Below are 18,616 nucleotides of genomic sequence, written 5' to 3'. Positions count from 1 at the left end.
GCACGTATTCATTCATCTTCAATACCTTCAAAGGTAGGAATTACTCGCTACAGCTTGAGACAATTCAGTGACGAGATATTGTCTCTTCTATGCAAATCTGTAACACACCCATCAATGCACTGATTTTTTTCCACAAAATATAATTTGTAATTCAGTATAAAACACCAAACATTTTAGAAAACACTGATTTTGAAACACTTCACTGAAAAAACGTGAAGTCTGACAACTATACATCTGAACTTAAAGTCACATTTGCACTTTGCTCATAAAACAACTTTTGATTGCTTGAATCTACGCTTTCTTCCCTTCAAATGGCTTGCCTCCCCCAAGCTTTCTGAAAAATAAATATAAAATCACTCAATATTTCTACTGAAGTTGAATTTTTTTTAAAGATTTGATTTTGCAACTTGCCTGTGGCAATGCCTCAACTAACAGCTTTAAAAGATAAACTCTTTCTAAGGATGAATAAATACAAAAAAGCAAATACATCTGGAGCTATTTAAATGGTGAGCTACAAACTTTCTGAACTCTGAGTTTTATTTTCTCCCCAAAAAGTGGGGAAGGCTACGTAAGGAGTATCGTTTTAGTCCTGAACTAAGCTACATCCCTCTCTACTGCAGAATATCTCAAAGACAAGACTTTTTTTTTTTTTTTTAGTATTAACACACTCACCATTGATTGTACCACCAGATAAAATCCAAAACAAATACCAACTTTATCAAATCTCAAAGCCAGTTAGCTACATCAGTACCACAGTCACACAATTAAGTAATTCTAATGCTCTGTAACTGACAATTACCTTTAATTTCAAAAGGAAACATCACCCTTAAGTAAATAAGCATGAAAGACAGAAAATTTCTCGATAAAGGGGTCTTACTCTGTACATTTTTGGTATGCCAATACAGATCAACATTTATTACGGAAATAAGATTAAATAAGTAGTAGTAGTATGCAAAAAAAATAAACAAATATAAGAGGATTTCTGCTTTTGTATATACCTATGCATGTATTTTTCTACCTGTAGATCACAGACTTCTGGTTTGATTAAAAAAATTAATTAAATTTTGAAAATCTGTATTTGAAAGTTAATCCACTTAGCAAAACACCCCTTAGTATAAGAAAGCGTAAGTATCAGCATAGCATTTTCATTTGTTAAGAGTGCATCAGTGGTGAAAAAACGTATCAAACTGCACATTTTTAAGCAGTTTAAGTTGTTTTTTCTTATTTAGAGCTTTGATGCTTAACATTTGATACTCTGTGTGTATGTGTGTGTCCAAGTACAGCATTGTTTGGGGACAACATAGATATGCAAAAATGCATAGAATTTGATCCTCTCTCAAATTACACAAAGTGTGTAAAAAATTATGCTTGAATAATGAAACAGCTAATTTCATTACGCAGCTAATGAAAACTCAAATTTAGTTTCAAATCCTATCTTTGCTTTTCAGAATTCCAGTTAGAAAAATACTTCTTTCTACTTGTCAAGCCACCATAACTTCTATGTCAACAAGCTCTCATAAATATAATCTCTCAAGTAAGCAACTGAGGAGCATTCATACTCATAATCACAAAAAAATATTACCAGCTAGGTTAAAAATGGCTCCTGTTGATGCTTTACCTGTGGGCTTATGCACTCAGCCTTAAATACGACTTTCTACTTAATTTAATATTCTGACTAATTAGTTTTATTTGTTTACCTAAAAAGTAATGTGTTACCTAGTGACTTAAGTCTGTTGTTTTGAATAATTTTAAAAGCTGGTGTTTGTTGGTTTGTTTTTTTTTTTTAATATTATTTCTCCCTGTTCTTTCAGCTCTTCCATTGAGAAGAATGACTTGTAGTACATCCTTCTACTTATTATTTCAAAGTGTATTCGACAAGCACTAGAAGTTGTAAATCCATCATTTCAGTGTACAGTCTATTCAAACTACTGTCATCTCAAACTTTATCAGTGGCAAAAGACAACTTAGGTTTTTCCCAGATTCTTCAAACTTTCTTTTATTTTAGTTCCTGTCTAATTGTGACCATAATAGGAAACAAGCACCTTAAAGATGGAGAATGCCAAATGCTCCTTTTTAATTCTAACCCATCAGTAGTCTTTGCAAATACTGACTATAAAGCTTCAATAAGTTACTTTTATCTTACTCTGATAAGATCTGTTTCAAAAATTTTATTTCTTATTTTATTAAATATGCTGGTGCAGCACTTCTACTTCCCTGATTTGTAGAAGAAACATAAAGTGACTATGGTTAGATCTAGACAAGAGTAAGAGAATACAAAGTATTAGTATTTCTGGCACAGAAGAATCAAGCCAACTCAGCAACACAGGGTAATACTAAAAAGCTAAAATTTTAGTTCTCTAAATTCAGATTAGATATTTACAGAACAAGGCAGTTTAAGAAAAGCACTGAACACTCAGAAATCTCCCTGAAGTACACCAAAGATACTCAAGTCCAGTGGAAAACAAACGTAAAGAGAAATCAAGATAGTCAAAACTTAAAATTGCAATATAATGTCCAAATAACTTTCTTTTTTTTCAATGAATGAAGATATCTCATAGGAGGAAATGCACTATTCAAGTAATTGTACAAAAAAAAAGGCCTAATAAAAGGAAAAGTATTTATTGCTTTGCTATCCATAAGCTTTATGCTTTACATCTTCCCATCTTTGCACAAACATTTTTCACTGACGAGCAGAATCACAAGCAATTGGTATTACTTTTTTAACAGTGTTTAAGAAAGATTTTCATGTCAAAATTAACTAGACCCCGAGACCTTAATTTATAGGAACTGATGACAGTTTTCAATAAACTGCTATTAGCAAAAGACAATGCAGTCACAGCATCTACAACAAAAAAGAGAGACGTAAACACACCTACAGAAAAAATGAGACCACCATCGAATAAACTGGTTTTGCCAGTAATTGCCTTATGGGCACATTTTAAGACAACTTGGAAGCTCACAGCAGTAAGTTTTATTGTGATAACTGAATGCTATATTATCTCCTGTAAGGATAAAGTGTAGACACGGGCGTGAAAGGGAGGAGGGGATGGAAAAGATTTTTTTTCAATTATTTTTTATTTAAAGACCATGCCAAAGAAAATGCAAATTCCCAGTTTTGATGTCTATTTTGAGGATCTGAAACAAGGCTTTTAATCAATGTATTATACATCAAATTGATAATGTTAACTTCTGATTATTCAAATGTATGAAATATTCATAGAAAACTGTCCAAACTTTTACATTTCTCAGACTTCTTTTCTCTATTAATTATCATGCCTGGAAGCTTTTTAGTAAAAGCAGCAGCCATCAGCCTGACTGAACCTGACAAGCTAGCAAGGCCCAATTACACTGGCACTCTGTGGCACTTTGATGTACTGGAAACGAAAAGAGATAGGGGCAAATTGTATAGCACATTATGTTAATGACTTGATTTAATCCAGCCACTAAACTTTATGTAGCCTGTTAAAAAAGATGCTAACACTAATTACGCCACTTTGGAAAGGAAAGAAGGGGACAAGCATTTCATGCCGACAAAGTGAAGCTCATAAATGTTGTAAATGAAATGAAACAAAATGAAGTAATCTATGATTAATTATACATCATAGACAAGAAGAATAGAGAAAGAAGCAAGTGGTACAGCTAAGTACTGGAAAATCTGTTAGATACCCTTTATGATCAACATATCTAAGAAATAACCGTGAACTGTCTAATTTGCAACATGCAAAAAAGAAACAGTACGATCTGAAATGGCTTAAACAGTTTGGCATACAACTCAGATTCATACGATAATTAGCGTAACGATCTCAAAATCACAAGTCTTATTTACAGAGTTTGATTACCAGCAGGATATTTATCTCAAAAGATAAAAGGCAGTGATTTTTAATCTTAAAAAACCTCACAAATTCAATCACAATTTTCACATGCTGCATTCTATAAATAACCCAAGATTTCAAACATACCAATGCCTAAAATCCAATTTGTAAATTGGATTGTAAATTTAAAATCCAATTTGTATCAAACACGTTGTCTTAATAGTTTATAGCTTTTATTGTCATATCTGCCCTTCTTTAACATACACTTTGTTACCAGAGGAACAGATCAATGGAGAGAGGTAGAAATTAATGAACCTGAAATGAATTTACATGCAAAATCTTGTCAGAATTGTTTTTTAATTATTTTGATAAAATAAAATACAGGATGACTAGGAATGTATATATCAATTGTATTATAGTTTGACTTAATGGTGATGAGCAGCAGCCATTTTAGTTCCCAAAATTACAGATGAAACAGTTTTTTTACATTTTACATATAAACAATGCAATTCTGTCCTCAAGAGTACTTTCTGTATCTTTCTGCAGCATTTATGTGATAGCATTTCTAAATCCCTTCTACAACTTAAAAAAAAGGACCAATATTTCTCATATAGAAAACTGCTTCTTGTTGCTATTCACTTTGTAAGAAGTTACACAGCCTTGAAAAAAGGATAAAAAAATAAATCATCAAACTACCTCTAGGTCATCACATTGCAGAACAATAAAAAACATTGACTGATAGGATATGACAGTACACTCCTGGTCCTTTAAAAGAAGGCTAAGATAGACCAGAGAAGTATTAACTGTTAGAAGTATTATAATTAATTTTAAGTGCTAGTTTTACATTTTTTAAGACTGTTCAGTCAATGTTAGATCTAAAAGTATGAAACACTCTTATTTTTTTTAGAGAACTATACTATTGAAATACTGTTCAAAGTATATTTTCCAAATCTGTATTATGCTGTGCTATTTTGTATATATGACTTCATGCTCATTAATTGCCAGTTTTGAGAACAAGTCCAGAGAATATCATACTGTACACGCCCACAAATAAAAACAGATAAAGAAGTACACTGAAGTGATTGGATACTGTACATGTGCAAACTTTATTGAAAACTGATGTTCAGTTCTTCAACTGTTAGGAAGTCAGGACCAAAAAGAAATCTATGTGTATGAATTACAAAATATATGCAAGGTTTGCACGTTATTAACAACCAAGATTATGCAATTTGCACTGCGACGAAACATAGTGGGTAGCTAAGCATTGTATATTTACTACAGGCCTTGACAAGTGAAATTATCCTCCTCTTCATCAGAAAGCACTGGAAAAAGCAGAAAAGCACATTTTCCCACATAAAGGCAACACGTAGACCTAAATAATAGGACTAAGTTCTTTAGACATTCACATTACAATAGTTATCTTTCATTCGGAAGATTTTGTGCAGGACTAAAATTTGAATTCAGATTGCAACTAATTAGAAATGTCTACTTCTAAGTCTGTATGACAATAATGGAAAAAATGACAACAAATGTCCCTGTTAAAAACCACCTATAAATCACATGCAAAATACGGTCAGATTAACTTGTCTTTTTTTCCTGCGAAAAGGGAAAAAGTGTCTATTTGAACTGGAAACAAGAAACAGGACACATTCATTGAAAATGCCTTAGAATCTGACTTACAGTAAAGCTCCTCTTAGAGGACATTAGGCTTAAAATATTTTCTTTGACTTACCAAATAATTGCCATAAATACTCTGACTTACCTGTTTAATATTCTTGGACACTGGACTTGAAACAATACAGTCATCGCTGTCAGTTATTATTGATTCAACAGCATCGCTTTCTTGTCTATCATCTTCATCCGAAAAAAAAATATTAAAAAATCAATGTAGTTAAAACCCACTGTATTTGTAGTCCATCTGAGACTTGCTGAGAAACCTGATAGCAATATATTTGCTTTTCTAATAAATAAAGTATAAATGTCAGGTAAATCTTCTCTTCCTTGCAGAAGATTAACACTGGCAAATCAATGACCTTTAAAGTAATCTAAACTGTATTTTTTTCTGATTTGCTAAAAAAAAAGAAAAAAAAAAAGCAGTAATGTTTCCCAGATGAAAGTTGATGAGTGGAATGATAGAAGTGCTGTGATGAACTCAAGTATGAACAACAGTTAGCTTTATATAAGAACATGGCCTGGATTTGAAGATTTCCTTTGACTACATTGAACACTATGCACATGTAAAGAATGTGGTTTGTTTGGGGTTGTTTTGTGGTTTTTTGTTTGTTTTGTTTTGGTTTTTTTTTTTTTTTTTTTGGTAGTTCTGTATGCAGGTGGATTATTTTCTAAAGCATTCAGGTCTTTTTACTCTGGAGTAAATTACTTATAAACAACAGGGATTCAACATCATGTTTCACCAATTTTTCTAATGAATTCTTATGCAGAAACTGCAAACAGCTGAACATAAAATTTCAGCATCCTGTTTGCGCTTTTAATTCAAACTTGGTATCGTGGACTTTGTTTATTTCAATGACAAACAGTTTAAGCTCAGAGGTGAAACAGGATGACTCCACTTCTATAATCTTTAAATATATCTGCCTCTAACAACTTTATGTCACAGATGTGATAAGACATACCACCCCTCTCACTGTCTAAAAGGATTTCCGCTATCAGCATTGGCTGTTATCCGCAGACAAAAGGAGCATATTCATTAAAATAGTCTTTAGAACAGCATAGGTCTAAGGAAGAATATAAAGGCATTTAACATAGGAGCCAGGTTTCCTTTAATATTTTATGAATCTAGGTCAGATACCAGATTTTTGCATTCAATTACAATACAGTTTCCATTTGGGAAGAAAATAACACCACCATATCCACCACCCAGCTTCAGCTATAAAGCACACCAGAATATCATTTCTGTCATGAAGCTTCTCATAATGAGGCAGCTCCCACTGCTAGTAAGAAATGCTTAAGAAAATGGAAAGAATCATAGATGAATAAGTAACTGTATTTTCTTATAAATAAGAATGAATTCTACCTTCTGGTTCCAATTCTTCAGCTATTTCTGTCTCATCCCCAGAGGTAACTGAGCTTTGGTTGGCCAACTGTCCCTCTGACAATTGTGAGAGGTCTTCTTTTTCCTGTTGAATTTCTTCAGCCGTCTCCTTCACCTTAGCATCTGCTAGCCTTTCTTGTTTAACCTCATGTACCACATGCTATATAAAAAATCATAAACTTACAGTCTTTATAACACTCCTTGAATAGTTAAAGTTACCAAAGTTCACAACTTGAAGAGTTATGGCTCACATGCATTATACATAGCCTTTCAACAATTATAGTGCTTATGCAGTTCAGGAAACAATGAGAAATTGTCAACTGCAGTAACAATTGACACAGTAGAAAGACAATTCTCTAACAATGTAGAGTTGTGAAAACATAACTATTATAATAATTTGGTACCTGTCAATGTATATACTGCCTGTTAGATTTCCAGATACAATTATATTTCAGTTCTTTCAGTTCTACAAGACTCAGTTTAAAAAAAAAAAACAAACACCACCACCTTATTCAGTTGGCAATTTTATAACTTAAATCATACAACATTTTTTGTTTCAAAAGTAAACTGAAATCATACAAAAAAAAAGCATTGGCTTTGCTACAAAATACGAATATGTTATCGCAGGTAAAATATCTTCAGTGCATAGCTTACTCTGAAGTGATCTCATTCCCTTTTTTCTCTTTGAGTACAATTACATAGAATAATACCTCACCAATAGATATAACATTTCAGACATGGTAATGTCCATGGAAATTTGCTGCAGACCTATGTATTATTTATGACCCAACAATTCCCCTCTAGGACTGAATTTTCCACAGAGAGACTGAGGCCTCATGTCCCACCTTCAGAATCCAGAAAATAAATTTCAGTTGTCCTGAGAACACCCAGGTTTTCAAAAACCAGACCTGAAGAGTTATTTCTGTTCTAAAACATTTGGAGCCACACAAAGCACAAAGCAATGTTAACAAACACTTAAAAGCCTTATTCTATAAATAAAGGTTATCCTTGAAGCTTTCAAGTCGTAGAAAACTGACTTTATGTCTCTATGCTCCTCCTTGGCCTAGAGGATGTGTCATAACCACTGTGTTTTAGACAATGTTTGGCCCTTCTTTCTAATTCCTTCAGTGACAGAGCTGCATTTTGTGGATAAAATTTTCAGATAGAGAATACTTTTTGATTATTCTACTTGACTAATGACACCTGATGTGGTAGAAGGGTCAATCAAATCAAAGCCCCAGATGAGCTTTAAAGTAGAAAAGCAAAAGGAAGGTAAGAGCTAGTGATTAAATGTTGTGTTACACCATTTGAAACTACAGTTTGCCAATGTGCCACAACTTAATATCACAATCAATTGGACCGTTACAAAATACAATATTTACTATTTAATAGTTTCTTTTTCATTTCCCCTCATTATATAATGGTAAATTTTAGAAGAAAGACAGCAACTCCATCAGAGATCTTCCTTCACCGTAGTTTGATTTTTGATGCATGACTCTGAAGAAATAACATACACATGGAATTCAAATGCAATGTGTTATATGAAACTGCAAAATGTGAATAACCTCATACCTTTGACGCACTTGGAACTCTTGAAGTCTTCATCTTCCGTGCAAGTTCCATGTTATTTTCAACAACAGAGCCCTAAGTTATGGGTAAAATAAGGGGAAGCCTTTAATATATAGTAGACAATTAATACACAAAAGTAGGTATAAATTTACCGGTAGAGAAGCATTTGGACAGGAAATTATGTCCTCCTTCGCTTCTCTGCATTAGCATCACTGTTTCTATCCTCTGCTATAGCTTCTACCTATTAAGCTGCACGATTCTTAGAAATGGTTTGGGCAAGTCAAACCATTCATCCTACTTTTTAGTTGAGTCTCCTTTTCCCAAAACAACTATTTCTTTGGCATATGTCACGTTGATATCCGAGAACTAGATTCTCTGCTTTTCAGAAAATGAACAGGAAAACAAAACTGACTGTTCCAGTACAGTACTGCCCACCCAGTAGTGAAGACTTCTGATAGACACCAAATAGCTATCTCCCTTAGAAGATCCAAGTTTGTGGAAAATTGTCAAACTTTGAGAAGTTACTGTTTGGACCGTTGAAGATACATAGTGTAACTATATGGTTAACGTTTCTGTTTTCCGTATCTAAGCTCTCACAAAATTTGGTTTCACCAACATTTGACTTTTTTTTTTTTTTAAGTTACTAAATACAAGAGATCGACTTAATTCTTATTTGTGGTTTATATTGTCTGGCTCTAACCAAAGTTCTAATCATGGTAAACTAAACAATAGCAGAAGATCCAGTGAACTGAAAACTGATGTTAACATTTCAAAAAATAAATCCAATCAAGGCAATTACAAATGGAAAAAATTATCACAGCTAGTTTTTAAATAATTAATGCAACATAATATTATTAACTAATAATAATACTCATAACCTTTTATCATTAGCTGTTGAATAACCTACCTTAATTTACTGGATTTAATTAAAAGAGCAAAAGCAGCCTATTCTTAGTTATCTGAAGGCAGATTAAGATCAAATGACAGTTTACACCATACAGCAGATATGTTTGAGTTAGTTCCATGCAGACTCTCCTAGAGCCTGGAAGGAAGTACACGATAGTGCATCCCAAGTTCTGAAGCGTAACTGTTTTCACAGTGTGTGTAATCTCATCTGATACACCATTTGTCACAGTTCAGAGTCACCTCTTAAACAAGGTTTATCTCATTACCACAACACTCAGGATCTGTTTGGATCAAGCTGGTTTCTGTAGAACCATTTTTATGTCTGTCCAACTGGTACACTGTACAAAGACACTTTAATTAATAACCCAGAGGGCTGAGAAATAGTGCAGAGACAGTTGACTGGTCCTGTTAGAATCTGCCCTCAGATGATTAAAGTTGAAGCATGTAAACTGTGGAGGATAGCAAGCAATCCTGAGGAAGTCACACAAATGTCCCTGTATTTTATACCCCATCTACATGTAGTACTACGCTATCATCTCCATTGCCTGCGATATCCCAGTCTTGTGCAGCTAAAACAATTGAGTGTTCTTGACTATTAGTTCTACAAATTGTCCATACTGAGACACAAGCAGCCTTTCTTGCTTCAACATGCACAAGCACTGTACTTAAAACTTACTGTCCTCTGTATTGCACTGAGATCCAGAAAAGATACTTTCTTGTCTGCTTGAGCTGCACGCTGCCTTGGTTTGAGTGTTGGTTTCTGTAATAAAACAAACATAGCTGAAGACCATTTATTGTCATAACCACCTTATATTATAGTAAATTTTGAGACCCCCTAATTTTTCTCAAAGCCAAATCTAACTGCACTAAATTCAATTCTAAACAGGCAAGATGTAGATGATGTTTGAATAAGTAACCCCCACCAAATGGAGATACCTTTCAGAGTTCAGCCACAAAGGGGTATAAAACTCTACAGATCATCTATGGAATGCAGTGTGAGTTCCAGGTGAGGAATAATCGTAGGACTGAAGTCAATGGTATCATACATGTGGCAGAACGATTTATTATTATCATTTATGGCGTGCCTGATTTCTTTCCTTGTTATCTAGGTTTACCATATGTTTTGACCCCTTTAATGACAATCCCTTTGGAGAATTTTAACATAGAAACAGAAAAGAGACTGGGGATAGTTGCAAAATTAACAAAATGATTCAGAAATATTTCTGTTCTGATGTTATAATATAAAAGACAAAAAATAATAAAGAATAAGTGGTTTATAAATCTTCATGCTTTACTCTCTTGATGAAGGTAGAAACTATCCTCTATTTCCACTGATTTTTATATACACAAAAAGTCCTTACGCTACTTTTAATTTGTGAGTGACTTTTAAGAAGCTATCGGGTATCTTAGCACCACACTCCAGGCACCAGAATAACAAAGAGTGTGGTGCAGATACTCCTACTATTGTACATATGGCTTGGGTCTGGTTGCTTAAGAATTCTTTTGGCTCAAAGCTACCCAGCTGACTGCGTTCTGCCTGAGTTTCTAAGGGACAACAGAAACAAGAGCTGATTTAATGACAGTTATAAATTTCAACCATAGCCCTGAAGTTGCACAAGCATGTGACTACATTTTATGTAGGACATCTACATTGGAAAGAGAATTAATAAGCATTAAATTTATAGGGAAGACATTTAATGTTTGTTATTTCTCTTCCCTTTTCTCCCTGTCCTTTTGCTAACCAGTTATCTACTATTATAAAAGACTTATAAAACTATAAAAAGTTTTGGATACAAGAAAGATTTCATCTTCCAAAGGAAGTCGAAGATGCTGGCTTTATGAGGTATTTGTACTACACATTATTTACAGTAAGGACAAATTTTGGTTATCAGGGAAGAACTCAATGACCTGCCGTAATAGGTCTTTTATATCTTTTAATTTCTATGAGTTTGTTGAATTACTTACTGTCACTGATGAAGGAAAAGAAGGAGACAGGGCTGGAGTCTGTGTTTTTTCCTCTGCTAGTAATTTAGTTGCTATTGATTTCTCATTTTGAATGTAATTCACTAAGTCTGCAGCCATCGTTGATCCACTTGGTGGTAGGTAGACAAACTTCCATTTTAATTCAACGGTGATGGTACCAGTAGGACGTTTTTCAGAATCTATTAGTTCAAAAGTACCTGAAAGCAAAATGCAAATCTTGCCTAAATTATCTTATTCTATACACACACAAGAAAATGCAATGCAAACCTGAATGGGATTCAGGAATTAAGTTACTTAATAGTCTTCATTTTAGAAGCTAGTGTCAGAATATCGTGTTTTGTAGATCCAAATATATCCAATATATCACTGGGGACATTCAAAAATACAGGATTTAGGAGGGATGAAATTACTGTCTTTGTTCAAGACATCCTATAAGTTTCTCAGATAATCCAATACCAGATAACTAACTCTTACTGACATCTTTCAAAAGATCTAACTAAAATGTTTCCATGTTTTACTAACTTTTGTTAAAGCAAATACGAAGGTTTTAAAGATCTGAGTTGTTAAATCTTTATCGAAAAAGAAACACCCTAAACTCACTTTGCAAATTTTCTCCTCTTATGCATTTATATGGGATAATTACAGAATCATATTCTAAAATTTCCATGAATGTCTTACAGTTGACAACGAAATAATCATTAAGCAGCTTTTACATTATAAACACCACAGTAAATTTGTAATTGGTATCAACCTGCAGGGAGCAGCTGATGCACTGCAGGCAGGGCTGCCATTCACACAGTAGAAAAATGGACTAATGGAAACTTCATGAATTTCAACAAAAGCAAATGCAAAGTCCTGCATTGGCCCAGGAATAGCCCCAGGTAGCAGTACAGGCTGGGGGCTGACCAGCCACAAGCAGCCTTGCAGAAAAAGAGCTGGTCCTGCTTGATAAAAGTAATATAAGTCAGCCAAGCTGTGTCTTTGCAGCAAATAATGTCAACTGCACCCTGGCCTACATTAGCAAGAATGCAATCAAGCAGGTCCATGGAAGCTTCATACTTTTTCTATTTGACACCTATGAGATGGCAACTGGAATACTGTGTCCAGTTTTGGCCTCTCCAGCACAAGACAGACATTGACATTCCAGAGTAGGCCCAGTGGAGGGCTACAAAGAGCTTCAGGGCATTGGATCACATAACATAAAAGTGGCAGCAAGAAGTGATTTATTCAACCTTCAGAAGAGGAGGCTCAGAGGGGATCTTATTGCCACCTAATAGGATCGTGTGGAAAAGACAGAACCAGAGCTGCACAGAAGGAGGACAGTCAACGGAGAAGTTGGAACATGGGAAATCCCAGCTTTTCCTTTTCCCAAGGAAAAAGTTTTTATTATGAGGGTGATCAAATATTGGAACAGGTAGACCAGACAAGTACTAGATCTCTGCCCTTTGAGTTATTCAAAATTTAACTTGGCCAAGTCCCGAGTAACTTTCTTTAACTAAGTCAGGAGGTTAGACTAGATCATATCAGGAGTTCAGTTGACAATGATTCTAAGATTCCAAGTGTAGCTCTTGATCTGTTTTTTTTTTCCCCAAAAATTTAAAGAAATATGAAACAGGAAGTGAAGATTTAGTGAAGTTTAAAGAGGTCTAATTCTTACCTGAGATAGATCTGTCATGTGCTAAAGAAATAAGAGGCACACTGGCTTTCCCTACATAAGCACTTTCTTCCGTTTCACCATCATCAAATACATAAAAGGTTAAGGATTCTGATTTTAGGTATCGGTCTAAATCTGCATTCATTGGTACTTGGAAATACATATGGTCATCTATTTGTGGGTTGTTGCTGCTAGGAATGATAGCAGTATCATGGTCTGCAAAATCAAAGAACTTGTAGACAACATAAGGATTTGGCTGAAGATGTTTTTTTCGGGATTGCAGATTGTTACAACATTTTATTATAATGTGGAGCTCATTTAAATTGCCATCTGTTGAAGTGCTGACTTGGGCAGTTCTGAGTATCTGCTGCTTTAAATGAAAAAGAAGTTAAATTAAAAACATTAGAATTCTTATGTTGGCAAACTCTAAGAACTATATAAATAGAACAGCTAACTGATTATTTCAATGACATTCCAACTACTGTTTCATTTTATATGTCAAAATATTACTTGTTCTATAAATTCAATGACATCTGTCTTGGGTTGTTTATATAAGGAAATAAGAGGTTAATCCTTTCAGGTCTGTGATTGTTTGCTTTACTCTTCTAAAGTTTTATGATCGACTTGTAATTTGATTACAAAGCAGTACAGAGTATAGTTTTAAGAATGATTTATATCTATTGCCACTTTGAAGTTAAGGATTCTGATCTTGACACCTATTCTGTGTTGAGAAACTTTTATAACTGTAGTCCCTTTTACGTATGTACTTTTCAATAATTAAAATGGCACTGCAGATTTCTCTGATTTTGTCTTCCTCCAAAATTTTTACCTACATAAACCATTTATAAAAATTAGAAATCAGCTTGTGAAGAGTAATAATAAATCTTTGAAGTAAATTTAAAAACTCAATAATATCACAAATGTTTTGGATTACCTATCAGCACAGCTTGTACATAGCTGACAAGCTGGGAAATTAATTTTTTAAAAAATTAAAGACTAAGAAAAAGCAAATTACATGGCTATCTTAAATGAGTAATCCCCATCTATATTGATCTCTAAAGGCTTGTCTTTTTTACTGTAATATATCACAGCTATTTTCCTTAATTGTACGTAATGATCTTGCTTGCGGAAGCCAGAGTTCTGTCTTCTGGCAGATGGGGAAACATGTACTGATTTGATTTTGAGTGATAAAATGTTAAATATTTTGACTAAATAATCCACATCGAAACAGTTAATGAGAAAAACAAATATGACAGTTTAAGTCTTTAATACGCAACCCTAAGACTACTATTTCTGGCTGCATATAGAACTGGAAAAAAAAAAAAACTATAGCAGTTTATGTACAGTTCATGCTTCCATGATTTCTGCCACTGTACAGGACAGAAAATTTTATATGTATGTTTAACGAGTGAAAGCTTAAATTTTGGAACGCACAACTGAAGCTACTTTTGCAGCTGTAGACTGACAGAACCCTTAACATAATGCAACCATCTGCTACAGCTATATGACTTTTATTTTCTACCATGAAACGTTTTTGAAAACTGCAGTTTCAAACAGCTCTGCAGAAGCTATTCTTCATTTCTGCCATTTTTTCTATTTTATTTTCTCCCATATAATCAGTATATTTCAGTTGCCATGTTTGAATTTGCAATTTTACAATAAATACAACAAAACACTGTTCCACATGTCTCACCTTTCAACTGTGTTTGGATTCGTAACACAGCTACAAATAACATAATCAAAACCAGAGAAAACTAAATAACAGATTTTGGCATTTAACAACGGCCGGATTTCGTGAGTTAGTTACAAATACCTCTGATTCTTTTAAAAATCAGATTTAAAGCAAATGTAACAATGTTACCAAACACAAAGCTATTCTGAAAATGCCTACACTGAACTTCAATAGAATTCATACACTAAAAATACTTCTCAGATTACATCATGGAATCCACTGAGATTCCAGTATAATATAAATTTACATTATGGAATAATATAAAACATAACAGTTACTCCAGACTTACAGTAATTTAAATAGTTATAGATAAAAAAACCTGCCTGTTAGAAATTCTGAATTGTTTTAATTTATACATTTCAACCTGATTGTTTTTATTTCTTAAACAATTATTAAAGATGCCTGGTAGTCTCTTCTTTTTCTGTCTATGACTCTTATTTAAAAATGATTATACAGTACATGATACTATCAAAATTATATTCATTTTTCAGCTAAAAAACCCACAACAAAACAAAACAGAAAACGTGAAATAATCCCAATCTCTTATTAATCACACATTAAGAACTTCAATATCTTTCAGAAAAACAGCTTCACCTGTTAGACTGATCTGACACCCAGCTGGTTTAACATTCCTGAATATTGTACTAGAACAAAATGTTAAAAAAATTTGGCACTTACACATTAAGAAAATTAAATATAATAATTTCAAATTCTCGTGACAATTTCAGTAAAAATAAATAACCAAAGTTTAAGATTTTGTCTCTCCAGGAAAGCTGTAATTCCACAGGTTCTTTATCTCTTTATATGAAAAACGTCACTCAACTGCTAAAGATATTTTCCAGTTCAAGAATCTTTAACTTTGTTAACATTGAACATATTAAGACTTCAAGTAAACTATTTGAACTGAAAAAGTGATTTCGGACAGTTTATTATTTCAAAACTATGAAGCACAACCTCATACATACCTGGGATGGTTGTTCACGTTCCCTAAAATTGGATGTTATATACCCCAGAGCCTTTGCTCTCTCTTTGTAGAGACTAATAGCTTGATCCATAGGAACTCGTAACCTGATCCAGTATTCTACGGTACCATAATTTTGAATGTTTCCCTTGATTCCTAAGGATAAATACACACAGGATTGAATTAATATCCTTTTCAACACTAAAGTACTTAAGTCAAAAGCTAGGAAATGCCACAAATTAAAGATTAGGTATCTTGTGTCTACGCATTATGACAGTGCTTGACATGAGATGTGCAGTTCATGTTAGAAACAGAAACGTCTCCTCCTCTGGCTCTACATGTGTGATCCAAAGCTGAAAAATGACCATTTTTTCATATTGTCATCTGCAATATTTACTGTCAAAGCTACAGCGTCAAGTTGAGTTCATTATTTTAACCTCTAAGGCAAATGAAGCTTAGGGCACTTTTGTATGTCAACAGTTGGAAAGGTCTCAAAGTGACTGAAGTTCAAATTACTGGCAAAAACACTGCTTTATAATGGCTTATTAAGAGAGAATTTTGACAAAAGCAGGCAGTTAGAGGTCTCTGAATATATTGATCTGCCAAAATACTACTAAAAGAAAAAGTAAGCAGCACAGAATATTGAGTACTTCTTAAAAAAGGCTTATCTGGGATATCTTAAATTTATTTTAAGACAATGAATTAAGAGGAAAAAGTGCACAAAACCTAAACCAACTCTCCCATAGATTATGCTACTACATGAAATATTAGTAACTGTAATCACCATCATTTGCAATTTTTTGATGCCTTATGACTATTCTATGAAGATCTCTGACTTACCAGTGTAAATTACAACCTCTGTAACCATTTCTTCCTTTATTTATTGATAAGGAATGAGGAGATATATTTATGACACTTGGACCATACATAAAGCACTCATGTTTGACAGTCTTATAATGTGGAAATGTTTTTGGTTTTAATGTATATTCTGCCAAACAGAGAAATTGCACATGCAAACGTAGAATAATTTAATTTCATTTAAATATATCACAAGACTTCACTGAAATGGCTGTGTTTCACGGCTGAAATAAATAGGGCCTCCTTGTATCAGTAACAGTCTCAGAGGATAAAACTTACATTAAACAGCTAAAAGACAATTAAAAATATATAAAATAATGAAGTAAATCAAAAAGAATATCAGTCTTATTTTAAAATATCTTCTCTGCAGTATTCATAGAGAAATCCTAACATATAATGAGTACTGCAATGCAGTGAAGTACACTGCTCTACTTTCCTCCGTGTTGTTTTTGTATAATTCTGAGTAAGGTGTTACTATCTTTTATTAAAATTCCTTACATGTGTAGTAGTAACACTTTGCAAGTAACCTTTATACAAGACAAAAAAATCACTCACTATTTTCAGACGAGATTCTCTAGTGCCATTTACAGCACGTCACATAACTCTAATGTCACGTACTTCAGGACCACTGTCTTAACACCAGCTTTGTTCTCAGCCATTACAGGCAAAATTTCACCTGTCAGAGCTTTCCTGCAACTCTCAGTAGAATCACCAGAACATGCTGCACATCCAATAGGAAATATGTTGTGTAAATATTTTTTTTCCTTTTGAAATAGTAATACATAAATTCACGTTACTTAATTGCCACAATACTGCATCAAACAGATTACGTTTTGATGTGTTGATTACCAACTAAATCCGCTTTGCTGTAGATCTTCCCGTTGCTTTCCAAGATTTCATGGAACTTCAGTTGACATGCAGCAACCGTTTCATAATCCATGCCATACGCATGATGAACCTCAAGCGTGACACTGTTGTGCTGTATGTAGTGCAGGAAGTAGTCATCAGCCTGCACAAGATACTGAGAAGTGAAGTCATATGATGGGGTGCGCCCATAAACTACTGGGGTTATCTGAAGTTCGAAGTCATAGAACGCAAAAGTACAAAAAGTTGCAGGTTCACGGTCACCAAAAGCGTGCATAACTCCAGAAGAGAAGATCACTTTGCTGATATGAATTTCAAAAAGGTTCTCTCCTCTTTCTAGATGTAAAGTTTCATCAAATTCATCCACTGGATCACCTGGCAATATTTCTGGTCTGGATTTATGCAGTTTTGTACCATAGACAATATCTCTTAGTTGGGCTGCAAAAAATAAAATAAAATAGAGCTACAATATGACTGTCTTGTTTAAAAATCAAATTTAATTAATGACTGAGTAGAAAGGAAAATAAGCCAAATTCAATTATATTAACAATGCTACTTTCTTAAAGACGCTACTAAAAAAGAAATCACACCTTTAAAATCCTACATCTACTGCTTATTATGCACACTGACAACAATCAAGAACACCTCCACAATGGAGCTGCTTCAATATACATAGACATAGGCCCCTAACAATTAATAACAAATTACAGGGAAGTTAACAAGCAAAAATTCAGAAATCTTATGCAACGATCAAACTAAGTATCACTATTCAAATGTAGCAGAGACTTAAGATACATATTTTTTTAAGGTTGAACTAAATTTGTCAGGGAAAGAGAGAGTATATCTGACTTTTACCCTCCATAAGTGGACAGAACCATCAGCAAAGACATGTGGCCCGGCCTCACAGGTGGTAAAAGGTGAACAAAACAAAACACACGCTTACAGAATTATGACATAACTCATCATGCAGTCCTTTAGTACACGGGATGCATCTTGGAGTCAAAACATGAAAATTTTTACAACATTGAGGTTTGGAAGATTGCAGGCTTCCTATGCACCTTTTACACACTGAAGCCATTAAACAGCATTTTAAATTCATCAAATTGAAATATTCTTTAGGTATATTATACCATGACTACGGGATTTTTAGCAACACATAAAATGATTATGTAATGAAAAGACAGCAAAATAAAAGGTTGACCGTAGGCATATGATTTATTTAAAA

The 18,616-nt window shown here is 33.7% G+C and overlaps 1 protein-coding gene across 2 annotated transcripts in view; it reads right to left on the bottom strand.

Annotated features, from left to right (window-relative positions):
- RPGRIP1L (RPGRIP1 like) overlaps window positions 1-18,616 on the bottom strand; it is a 77,219-nt gene that overhangs the window by 22,305 nt on the left and 36,298 nt on the right. The window contains exons 15-22 of one of the 2 annotated variants that reach the window (XM_086620775.1): window positions 17,377-17,829; window positions 15,674-15,825; window positions 12,980-13,346; window positions 11,305-11,519; window positions 10,016-10,099; window positions 8,437-8,508; window positions 6,847-7,024; window positions 5,575-5,666 (exon numbers count right to left, since the gene is read on the bottom strand). In XM_086620775.1, the coding sequence (XP_086476901.1) occupies window positions 5,575-5,666; window positions 6,847-7,024; window positions 8,437-8,508; window positions 10,016-10,099; window positions 11,305-11,519; window positions 12,980-13,346; window positions 15,674-15,825; window positions 17,377-17,829 (1,613 nt within the window). The remainder of the gene's footprint in view (window positions 1-5,574; window positions 5,667-6,846; window positions 7,025-8,436; window positions 8,509-10,015; window positions 10,100-11,304; window positions 11,520-12,979; window positions 13,347-15,673; window positions 15,826-17,376; window positions 17,830-18,616) is intronic. The other variant, XM_086620776.1, reaches the window with a different exon arrangement.

This window comes from Tauraco erythrolophus, chromosome 15, assembly GCF_009769465.1.
Source record: "Tauraco erythrolophus isolate bTauEry1 chromosome 15, bTauEry1.pri, whole genome shotgun sequence".
In the NCBI taxonomy this organism is placed as follows: domain Eukaryota; kingdom Metazoa; phylum Chordata; class Aves; order Musophagiformes; family Musophagidae; genus Tauraco; species Tauraco erythrolophus.
The sequence above is the reverse complement of the archived record's forward strand: the minus strand, read 5'-3'. Positions and strand labels throughout refer to the sequence as shown.